The 12,073-nt window shown below is 42.3% G+C and overlaps 1 protein-coding gene across 1 annotated transcript; it reads right to left on the bottom strand.

The window, feature by feature from the left end:
* Positions 1 to 1,899: 1,899 nt before the first annotated feature.
* On the bottom strand, positions 1,900 to 6,781 carry npy8br (neuropeptide Y receptor Y8b). The gene is made up of 3 exons (XM_006803177.3): positions 6,616 to 6,781; positions 6,084 to 6,212; positions 1,900 to 3,984 (listed from the first exon to the last, which is right to left on the bottom strand). Exon 3 carries the CDS (start codon positions 3,818 to 3,820, stop codon positions 2,717 to 2,719), a length of 1,104 nt encoding a protein of 367 aa, XP_006803240.1. The 5' UTR covers positions 3,821 to 3,984; positions 6,084 to 6,212; positions 6,616 to 6,781; the 3' UTR covers positions 1,900 to 2,716.
* Between the last annotated feature and the right edge of the window lie 5,292 nt (positions 6,782 to 12,073).

The following is a 12,073-nucleotide window of genomic DNA, read 5'->3' as shown; positions in this document are numbered from 1 at the left end:
GTGTGTTTTATTTTGAATAGTACAGAAGACACATAAGTAAATGAAGGCAAGAAATATCTTGCAGTCTACAAAGAAAAAACATTTCCAGATGTATTTGAATATTGGAGACACGCAGAATTGTAATCTGGAGGTGGTCATGTATTCTCGCTGTCATGGTGTTTGTGCTAATCAGCAGATGAAACTGAACACCGTCACTAGAGATAAAGCTTCCCTGCAAGATCTGATGAACACAAGGTAGGAGGACCATTAGGGCAATTCAGCAGAATGATAAGGGAACAAGAAAATATTGACCTAGCCGATCTATGTGTTTGACCTGTAAATGAGCAACCTACATGTCTAACGGATGTTGGTATTTGCATAACACCTGGACTGGGATTTGAAAATCAGCAGCTGGTCTTCCTTTGACCTTTTCATCTGCCAAAGTCTAAAGATTAGTTCTTTCTCAGCCGGGATCAGAGGTGCCATTGACTTTGCCTCATGAGATTGCAGCAAAGAGTACAAGCTGAAAAATCATTCTGTAGCACATCTATATTGTAATTCTTCACAAATCCTTTGGCACAGGCAGCACAAACCCCTAAGGTTTCCACTGTAATATTGATCCTCTTGCTATGAATATTGACACAAGGTAAAGCAAGATGAATTATACATCATTCTCACTGTTGAAAGGAAAGCAAGAATATGACTGAGGAGAATTGAAATGCTCAAAACAACAGCTTGAGCAAATCTCTGGCCAACTAGTTCACGTTGTTCCTGTGATCTGGAGAGATTTTTTTTCCCTTAAAAAAATAAAAAATAAAAATAAAAAAAGAGAATCTCTCTAAATTAAAATGCACAGAGCCAAGATCCCAGTCTTCCTGGAACAGCTCGACTGACAAGGAGAGACTGGCCCTGTGGACTCATTAAGTATTTGTCTCCAGCTGAGCTTCATTTCATAGTGCAGTAATGTGCTTGTAGACTGGGTTACAATGGGTAACAATGTAATTTAAAAAAAAAAAAAAAAGGGGGGGGGGGGTAATTTAGGTTCCACTCGTTGTCAAGTGCCACTGGAGTTTGCAACTACCTCTGGCATCTTGGGTCCTTTATTGCAAAGGGGGGGAATGAACGCTTCTGCTTCACTCGGCTGGTGTTCTAAAAGGAAACAGACTAGAGGAATGAAATACGGGAAAGGAGAGGGGATTGGAAGTCAGCAAAGGGCAGCACAGGCCAGCAGAAGCATGCAGTCAATTATGCTGACAAGGACCTGAGAGATCTCTTCAGGGCTAAGCTGCCTTTTGGAAAACCGCATGGCAGGTGAACAGGTTTGGGTCTTTGTAAAGTAGAAAAACATCTTACACTCGACCTTCTGAAATATAAAAGCTACAAGGCACCTGGCAGCAAAAATAAAATAAATATTTAAAAAAAAATCTCGCATAGTTGGTCTTTGATCTCCCTTTCAGACAGGACGAAGCATGAGCGTTAGCAGGCATTCCCCGAATTTGAATATTCAGCACTAATTCCCATTGATCTCTCATACACTTTCCTCCCCTCCCCGTGCTGTTTAACATCTATTGCACCAAACACAACACTGATTTATTCAACACTACGAGCGCATCTAAAATGTGTTGTGATCTCAGACTTCCCCCTTCTAAATAATGCACACAGAGGCAGCACACAGAATTTGACCTCAGAAAGAAACAAAGAGTTTGAAATATTTAATATTTAGAAGTTGAAGGGTTTGGAGGGTTCGCCCCCATGTACACTATATAACACAAAAAATATATATCAAACCAGTGCTAACTGACCAGCCTTCTGGTCAAAGGGTAGCATTTACTTTCCTGGGTAACTTGACCTGCAAGATGACAGCTTCAAACCAGCATGTAAAGCAAGGCAGAAACAAAGAAAAGAGTTTAAATTAAAAAAAAAAAAAAAAAAAAGTCAGTACAAGAGCTAAACATGAACCAAATATTACAACAACACATTTCCTAGAGATACTTTCTATAGTGCTATGCTACACAGTGCGTTTTATTGCACACCACACGCTAAAACTGTGCTTTATCTTATATACAACGGAAGGAGCCCGCTCTTGTCCTTTACTGCCACTTCTATTTCGTTTTATTGCGATTGAGAAATGGTGGCCGTGTCGCACATTTTATGACCCCCTACACATCTGTATACACACACACACACACACACACACACAGGAGTATGGACGTGTCAAACAGCATGAAATGCATCTTTTGCCAAGGTTCTCTGCAAAAGACCATTAAAGCGACGACGGTGGCGGGTTTAGGTAATAAGAAATGCATTAAAATGATGCCGGTAAGTCCTCCGCCTAGAGCTACATCTAATGCACAAATGTTCCCTCCTTTGGTTGTATTCTAAGCTACTCTGTTGATAATCATTTACACGTTGCGGTTCACAACCCCTCGCTGTTTTCGTCATCACTATTAACACCAGATAAAAAATTAAAAACACAAAACAAAACAACATTTGCTGCTCCACAACCCACCTGCTTTTTTGTCCTTCCAGCACTCTCTTGGGTTTGGAAGTGTTAAAGGCAGACAGCTAATATGCATTTAAACATGATTTCCAAGCAGATCATTGCAGAGAGAAAACATGGTGTAACAGAGTAAAAAGGCATCTCCTCTTTTTTTATATGCAACAGCACGTGGGGGAAAAGACTATACGTACTGTAAATATCGTGTAAACCTGTCCAACCTTTGCACCAAGTATGGATTTATGTATTGTTGCTGACAGAGCCGTTGCTCAAAATCGACCCCTTGGTGACCTCTGTGCTGACGGTGGAGAGCGGCACGCTCTCGTACCTCTCCACCACGGCCCAGCAGCGGCAGCGCAGCAGCGTGGACTTGAGCTGTTTCTGGAAATTGCTGTTGAGGAAACCGTAGATGATTGGGTTGACGCAGGTGGAGATCATGGCAGTGAGGTGGCACAGCGAGAAGATGATGTCATGGCTGCAAGATGGGATGAGCTCGTGGTGCCAGTCAAACACCGTGTTGAAGACATTGAGCGGGAGCCAGGAGAGGGCAAAGGCCACGACTATGGCGACTAACATGGCGTTGATCCTCGTGGAGCCCTTGTTCTTTTTCTGAGTGGTGTTCCTGCCGCGGTCCACCATGTCCTTCCTCCTCCTCAGACGAAGGTAGACGTGCAGGTAGCAGACCATGATGAGGATAAGCGGGAGGAAGTACTGAAAGACGAGCAGGGAGGTGAAGTAAGCTCGCCGTTCCTTAACTGACGGCCACTGCTCCATGCAAATAAAGTTGTCATTTATTGGGAGTGGAGTGCTGAAGTTCTGAAAAGGCAAAATGAGTACGTTGTAGGAAAGCAAAGGCACTGAGATTATGCAGGCCACAATCCAGGTAACAGCCACAGCCAGGTAGGAGTGGGCTACCATGGGTTTCCATCCTGTTGGGTGGACGATAAGCTGGTAGCGCTCCATGGCGATCAGAACGAGGGAGAAGATGGAGACAGTGACTGATATACACTGGATGAAAGGTGTGAGCTTGCAGAGGGTCTCTCCTAAGATCCAGTGGTCCATCAGTGTGTAGATAATAGTGACCGGCAGGCATATAATGCACGTGAGAATGTCTGAGCAGGACAGATTGACAATGAAGATGTTGGTCACGTTGTGCATCTCTTTGTGCCGTGCGATGACAAACACCAGGCACGAGTTTCCAATGAGCCCCACTGCCATGACTGTACTGTAAGCAATGATGAGTAACGTGGTTCCACTCACCGACAGCAAGCAGTCCTCGGTCGAATTCCACGGTATCTCTTTCCACGAGGCTTGGTTGTGATTGGTGCTGTGCTGCAGCTCCATGGCGATGGTTTTCCCAGGCTCACTTCGAACACAGAGGACCAATCGAACCAGATTGTTTTGCAGCACCTGCTGTAATTATGTTATGAACGATATTTAAATTTTAAATAAGAGTTTTCCCTAATCCTTAAGCTCAGCCAGTCTTTAAAGCAGTCTTCCTTTGTGGCCTGGAAAAAAGAACAGGAAAAGAAATGTGCAACCTTTAACAAAATTTTCCATCATTGGAGTTTTTTTTTTTTTTTCCTCTTCTTCTTCACAGTAATGGAATTTTAAGAAATGAAGACTTCAGTTTATTGCTCAAATTTAAATGTAGCAACCACAAACACACCAGCACGACAGGAAATTGACCTTCGCTCGCTAAAAAGCTCATTTTACCCATTAGAACTGATTGTCATGCTGCAGGATAGGATTTTAGAATGTGCAGCACATCAGGATGCCATTCCACAAGTGTCTTTTTAAAAAAAAGTGTATTCAGTATTGGAGATTCAACTTCGCACGCAGTAGAGGTAGTTTCCATATAACAAAAACAGAAACTGATGAAGGGGATAATTAATCTCGCTATGCAGATATCACGAGCAGAACACAGACCCCCACTTTTTTTAAAATTATAAATCTCTTTGCAAGCAGGCAATGAGAATAAATGCACTGATGGAATATCATCGAGAGAAAAAGCACAGATCTAGGTTTTTGCGGCGTCGCTGTAATGGCATGCTGCTTCAAATTTCCATCACAATAACAGTGATAATGACTGCTCCTTCAGAAACAATCCCCCCCCCCCCAATCACTTATCAAGTGATGGGAGTTTATTCTGTCCGTAACAGCTTTCATCGTCACTGGACATTCACAGAAGCCTCACAGCCCTTACAGTTCCCGAGAAACGGCTGCACTGGAAAACAGCAGAAATACAATTCCACTCCACCAAGGCCAAGAACTTCTGAGTAGTGTGTGTGTCCGCATGTGTATAATTATCGTAAGTGCGTATGCACAGCAGTAAAAAGAGCCCTGATTAACCGAGATGTTTGCCCACAGCTCAGTTCCCTAGAAAATAGTTTTGCAAACATGCTGACAGAATTAAATCACCAAAGGATGGAAAGTATTTATCATTTTTAAATTGAGCACTCCTTAACAATGATAAATGTTGACAGGTAGGACATTAATTGCTCGTGGCTGTCTCTATAATGAGCCCTGATGTCCTATTAGAATGTGTCGCTTCGTCTGCGGTACTCACAGATAGAACCAGAATAACTCAGGTATATACTTGAACTTGGAGGCTAAAGTCACTTGAATTAATTTGTGGTACATAATCTTTTTCTGGGTGCCAAACTTAGTCTGACTCTGTTTCAATGCATATGGCGGACATGTAGCCAAGACCCATCCTTCAGAGCCTTGATGCAGAATATTTATGACAGAATTTGGACTTGTGAAGCGATGCAGTGCTTCCCATTGTGCGGTGTCTGCAGGCGGAGGAGTAGAAGCAAAAGTAATGAGAAATTTTGCTAAAAGCTGACATTAGATTTCATCCTTAATGTGTAAATTATACCGATTATTTCCAGATTACACACCAGTAGGAAACCTGCAGGGTGGGGAAACAATAAAAATAGTCTGAATGGGAGGAATGTGTGAAGTCACTGCAGGGGGGGGGGGGGGGGGGGGGGGGGGAATTATATATATATATATATATATCTATATCTATCTATATATATATATATCTATCTATATCTATCTATATATCTATATATCTATCTATATATATCTATCTATATATCTATCTATATATCTATCTATATATCTATCTATATATCTATCTATATATCTATCTATATATCTATCTATATATCTATCTATATATATATCTATATATATATATATATATATATATATATATATATATATATATATATATATATATATATATATATATATATATATATATATATATATATATCTATATATATATATCTATATATATCTATATATATCTATATATATCTATATCTATATATATCTATCTATATATATATCTATATCTATATATATCTATCTATATATCTATCTCTATCTATCTATCTATCTCTTGTGGGGATTTGTCTCGAAATAGAGATGAATGCAAAATGTAGATTTCCCCCACCCAGTGTTGTTATCCCCGCTCTGTCACCAAACCAAACAACTTTGCCAAGACACAAAGTCAGCACATGAATTATTACAGAGGCTGAAACGCATAAATCAATGAAAAGTATGATAGTATGATTGTGTGCGCGCGCCCTACCCTCGGTCTTTGTAGCTCTGTCCTGGATGCACTGTCCCTCTGCAGCTGTGCGTCTGCTCGCACTTGGGCGGACTTTCTCAGCTCCGGACAGGTGAAGGAGACCTCTGTTGGTAGGTGCCAACTGCTTTTCTGTCCGGGGGGGGGAAGACTCGTCAATCATTTCCACATCACAAACCGTTAAATGTCCAATATAAAGCTCCACTTAGACTTTAAGCATGTCATTTTGGAGATCAGTCTGACCAGGGGGTTTAATATTTCGAGGGAAGGAAGGAAATCCCACTGGACTGGGGAGACCGACAAGCGACGGGAATCGACAATCCCAGCGCGAGCGATCAGGTTATTAAAAACTCTACGCGCAAGAACGCACAAGCCTACAGAGAGCCATCACCTAGAAAAAGGTCATTAGAGCTTTCTTTTAGCATATGATGAAAAATAAATACCTTCCTGGGAATTTTAATTACTCACTCCCATCGCCACCTGCAAGAGTTAGAGGCAAGAGGAAATGGCACACTAATTAGCCACCGTTTCTTACCGAGTCTTATTTCTTCCAGGACTTCTTCGCGCCGCTGTGCATCAAGTGAGACAAAGCTGAGAGTTTGTGGTCGAGGAGGAGGTAGGTGGTGTCCTGTCAGGACCACTGGTAGGAGCTGAGATGTCTCTTAAAGCGACCTCATGCCTCACACTTGCAGGCAAAGATGCGACTGGGAACATCTTACATAATAAGTTCTCCGTGGTTGGCACGCGCGCACGCAGGCGCGCGCACTCACGCGCTCTCGCACACGCACGGGGGCCAATGGGGAAATTCAGCTTTTTGATATATGGTTTGGTTCAGCCAGACCGACGCTGGCCGTACCCACCTGAAGCCTGGAGACATGTATTAGTGACATCAGATGATCCGTTTTTGTTTCTTGGAAAAGGGGCACGCGGAAGTTTCTCGTAACGACGTCAGCTTTCATGTCTCCCAGATGAGGAATTGCCGTAATATCGCAGTAATTTTATATTCACGTGTCATTTTATTTTTTTTAAAGCGCATTTAAAAAAACAAAACAAAACAAAAAAAACAGACAGTGCTTGCTGTATAATAATAAAGTATAGAATGAAATCCAGTACTGTGCGAAAGTCTTGAGCCGGTCGTCCCTTTTGTGTTTGGCTTCCAGGGAGCCTGAGTTTCTGCTAATTCTTTAAAGTGGTCTTGATCAGTGGTTCTCCAGGCTTTCTGAAACTATTTCAGAGTTTTTCCTTTGGACACTGGCTGTTTTTCAGTCTTGTGAATTCAGGCCTTGTTCCTGACCTTTTTCCAAAGAATGTTTTTCCCCTTTTTTGTTCACTTAACCCTGACTTAAGAAGCATTCAAGCATGAAAAAAGGTGATTAACTTAAGGGATGAACCAGTGTTTTGTCCACACATAACAAGAAATTCAACAAAGGTGTAGTTTAAAAAAAAAAAAAATTGTACCTAATGGAGAGCAGTCTGTCACAAAACACAATTTGTTCCCATTTCTTTAGTTGAATCTATAAAAATATATATCAGTGATAACACAGTTTGACAGGTATAAAAGAGTATTTTTACACCAACAAAGCAATACACAAATAACTAGGCAAAAAAAGTTGGCATATCTCACCATGTGCTTAAAAACTTTGAGGGGTAGCTTGACAAATGGAGGACAGGAGAAGAAGTGCCAGGTGTAAAACACACAGAAAACTGTTGACAGCAGACAAACAGTATATGAAAGTCACCTCCTTATGAAGAAAGTGTCTATAGTCATCTGTAAAACACGGTGGACACTCAGTCACAGAGACTCTAAACCAGGGGTCCCCAACTCCAGGCCTCGAGGGCCAGTGTCCTGCAGGTTTTAGATCTCACCCTGGGTCTACACACCTGAATCACATGATTAGTTCATTACCAGGCCTCTGCAAGACATGTTGAGGAGGTAATTTAGCCATTTGAATCAGCTGTGTTGGATCACGGACACATCTAAAAACTGCAAGACACCGGCCCTCGAGGCCTGGAGTTGGGGACCCTGCTCTAAACGCTTCTAATGCAGTAAAAACATACATGGATAGTGTCATGGATTAGTCTTTCCAAGAGTCTGAACCATATTATTATTGAAGGAGTGTTGGATCATCTCAACAGTGAACGTAACAAAAAGCAGAAACATCCAAAGAAGAGCTTTGAATGTCCTTCAAGAAGCCTGAAGAATTATTTCTGAAGAGTACTTAAAGACATGATAAGAAAGCGTAGCTAAGAGAGTTCAGGCTGTGTTGAAGAATAATAGTGATCATAGCAAGTACTGACTTTCAAGCTTGTTAGAATTGTATAAACTCTGTTTTTGTCCTATATGCTATGTTGCAAACGTTTCAATGAATCACTGCACTGCACCTATTTCCCATTATAAATAAATGAGGGGTGGTTGAAGAGTTTTGTACGGTACTGTATATCATAATTGTGCTTTTCTTTCCGTATATGGAACTGAGAAATTCAGGCACAGATTTCACTCATTATAGTTCTGCAGAATGAATTTTGGATTGATGTGAATGTCAGCGTCTAATGTGCCTACAACTTTCTGTGTGTTATGTCCCCAAAGCCAGTGAGACGCATCTTAAAATCATCTGCTGCCAAAGTTTGATAATGAATACTGATAGACACTGGCTGCATTAAGACATAAGCTGACTTCCCCATTAGTTATAAAGATCACCAGCCTTTGTGATTGTCTGTGAGATGTCTCAGATCTGCATATCTGCTAACCACCCAGGGGCAATGTTCTCTGAATCTGCCATATGCACCTATCACAGGCTTTTCTTCACCCAAACCGACTGAAGCATCATCACGAATAAGCTCGCAGCTCTGATCCCTCTGCAGCTAACACCTAGAACTATTTTAAACCCTTTTTTTTGCACCTCCCTTGCTTGTGCAACAGATTCTTAACTGCATCTTCACACTGTCCCCACACATTCCTGTATGAAGAGGAGCCTGTTTGAAACAACAGTAATAGCTGTTTGTCTGAGAAGCAGAACTGTATAATGACTTGCCACCAGAGCTCCGTGGGTGTTTACTCGACATAGAGACACGGGTTTCAAGTCACTCAAGACGACAAATCTATGCACATATTTTTCAGAGGAGAGCAGGACTGCTGAAATGAAAAAAAAAAATGCTCCTGGACTGCAATATTGCTATATTATTTGGCCGCGGTTGCCCTTTCTCTGTGCAATCAGCACCTCTGTCAGTCACATTTTGAGTTTTCTTTGAACTGGAGCTGTTTTGATGGAAGGAGAAGAAGAAAACACTTCTTGGAGCAAATCTCTAATGTCTAGACAGTTGTACACTGTTATGACATGAAATTGTGTTTCCTGACCGCATGTGTCACCATGTCGGTTTGATTGAAAAGCGACAGCTTGATTCGGTAAGAGGAAGTGTGGCCGGTAAAGTCGGGGCAGTCTAAAAAGACTTCGAGTGGATAAGGGAACTTTGCTTCTCCAGCCAAAAATGCTGTCGCAGTTCACAGTGCACACAACCAGAAAGCAGGGGGAGGTTTGTTTCACATGACATGATAAGGTAGAACAAGAAACAGACAACATGTTCTAAACATTTTGGAAACATCATCTTGCTGTCACTTAAAAGATTTAAGCACTCTTTGATCACTTACTGCAGTTGGTACACAATATCTGCTATTTAGTCCCCCTGTGCTTGTACACAACACTTGATTCAAATAGGGCCCTATTTGGACAGAAAGCTTATATTACATAAGGTATGTGTACAAGTGTGTGTAGTTTTTAACACTAGCAAGCTAAAACAAGGAAGGAAGGGTGGTGCTGTGAAATGTCACACTTTGCTCAGTTGCATTTGTATGTAGGTATGTAAGGAAAGAAAGAAAGTCATACTGCTGTGCAAGGCAGTCTGATAAATGAAACTAGTCACATCGACAGATTATTTAGACATGCACTTTATTACCATTAGCAAAATCCCACATAAATCAGAAACTTAATAACTTAACAAAATAATTTAAGATATTAGACTACAGCCTAGGTTCAAATTAGAGTTTAATTGAGCTTTAAATGGTGCTCAGGCCCATTGTCAAATTGCCAGCTCACTGTGTTGGAGGGGTTTGTGTGTTCCAGTGATCCCAGGGGGTGTGTTGTTGGGGGGCGGTTTGTGCTTGCCCCCTGATAGGGTCTCCAAGGCAAACTGGTGATTGTGCCTTAGCCCATGGGACCCAGGTGGATGCAGCCTGAAGAAAAGACATGGACCACCGTCCTGTAGGCCCACCACCTTCAGGAGGTGCTGTAGGAATTGGGTGCAATGTGTGTTTTGCAGCAGCCAAGGGTGGAGACCTGGCAATTCTATTAATACTGACCAGGGGGACATGAAACGTAACCTCTCTGGCGGGGAAGGAGCCTGAGCTGGTGTCTGAGGCTGAGAGATACCGGCTAGATATAGTCGTCTTCACCTCAACACATGACTTGGGCTCTGGAACCAGTCTCCTCCTTTAGACTTGCCCTTGATGAGGTTGGAGGCAGGGGTGGGTATTCGTGTCCCCTCAGCTTGCCAGTGGATGAAAGACCTATAGGGGCACGATTAGGAGGAACAGCCTGCCTGATCTGAACCGAGTCAAGTTCTGTGCAAATCACAGTTTGTCTATATGGAAAACCATGTTCGAATATAAGGATGTCTATAAGTGCACGAGGCACCAGGACGCCCTAGGTCACAGATTGATGATTGATTCTGTAATTGTATCATCAGATCTGCAACTATATGTTCCCGACAATCAGGTGAAGAGGAGCCGATGACCACCTGGTGGGGAGTTGGTTCAGGTAGTGTTAGGTTTATATTGTTGATTGTCTTGTTGATTGTTTATGCTTAGAAATATATACTCATATATGCTTAGAGTTTTATAATCGATTGCATATTGAAAGAATGTCTCATCCTAGGTCTGTAACAACCCTGTGTAGCGTGAAGAGGGGAGTATATTCACTCCTCTTCAGAGTATTCTGGCATAGATCACCCACCTCCTAGGGTCATGAGAGAGGTTATATCTTCTCTTGCTGATATATGGTATAGCAAACACACCTATATCTTCTATATCTGTTTGAGTGTAACAGCCTTATGTTTAAGTGAACTACTGGACTCCCTGGCGCCAGCAGGTGTAGGGAGTCTTCACAGAGTCACATCTTGACCCCACACACACACACGCATGCCTATATGTACACACAGACAAGGTACTCTTTGTTCACATGTATGCCTATATAAGACGTCATATGTTAATGAACTTATGCATATTCATGTAACCTCAATAAAGAGCAGTGCTACGAGGGAGCAGACGAGAGCGACTGGGGTTCGAGCGGAAGGAACGGCGCTTGTCACAGTTCTCTCCCTCGTGCACGAGTAACACAAAGAGCTCTGGTGACTTGCGTCTTGCTTTTGCTGTCGTAGTAGAATTGTCTTGGCGTTCCAGCAATAGGGGTTTGTGCTAGACAGACCCATCAGGTAGTGTGGGAGAATGCTAGTCTGATGTTCTGCCACACCTAAACGTATAGGGAGGGTTTGGTGAGAATGCCTGGCAGAGGCCCAGCCTGTGAAATCTTTAACTTTCTGACTGGGAGAACTTGGACAGTATTCCAAAAGAGACTAGGGACACAGATCAAGAACGGATTGTAAGGTGGCTGGTACCTCTCGTGGTGGTAATCTCCAAACTAGATGCAAGACATCAGAGCTGAAGGGAGCTATTAAGCTAAAGGAGTCCTATCAGGCTTGGCTAGCCTGTGGGACCTTGGAGGCAGCTGACAGATAAAGGCCAACCGGAACGTCGCACAGGCACCTATAGCTGAAACAAAAACTCAGGTGTGGGAGGAGGTTCACTCACTGAACTCCTCCCACACCTGTGGAGACGTGTGGACTGTGTGCATTTTAAACAAAATATAGAGAAGAGTGAGAACTAAATAAAGTTTCATGTAAATTTTAAGATCTGATGCTAAGGATGACATCCGATATTTCTC

The sequence above is a fragment of the Neolamprologus brichardi genome, chromosome 12 (genome assembly GCF_056152115.1).
Source record: "Neolamprologus brichardi isolate AB-2024 chromosome 12, ASM5615211v1, whole genome shotgun sequence".
In the NCBI taxonomy this organism is placed as follows: Eukaryota; Metazoa; Chordata; class Actinopteri; order Cichliformes; family Cichlidae; genus Neolamprologus; species Neolamprologus brichardi.
This window is presented reverse-complemented; position numbering and strand designations above follow the sequence as displayed.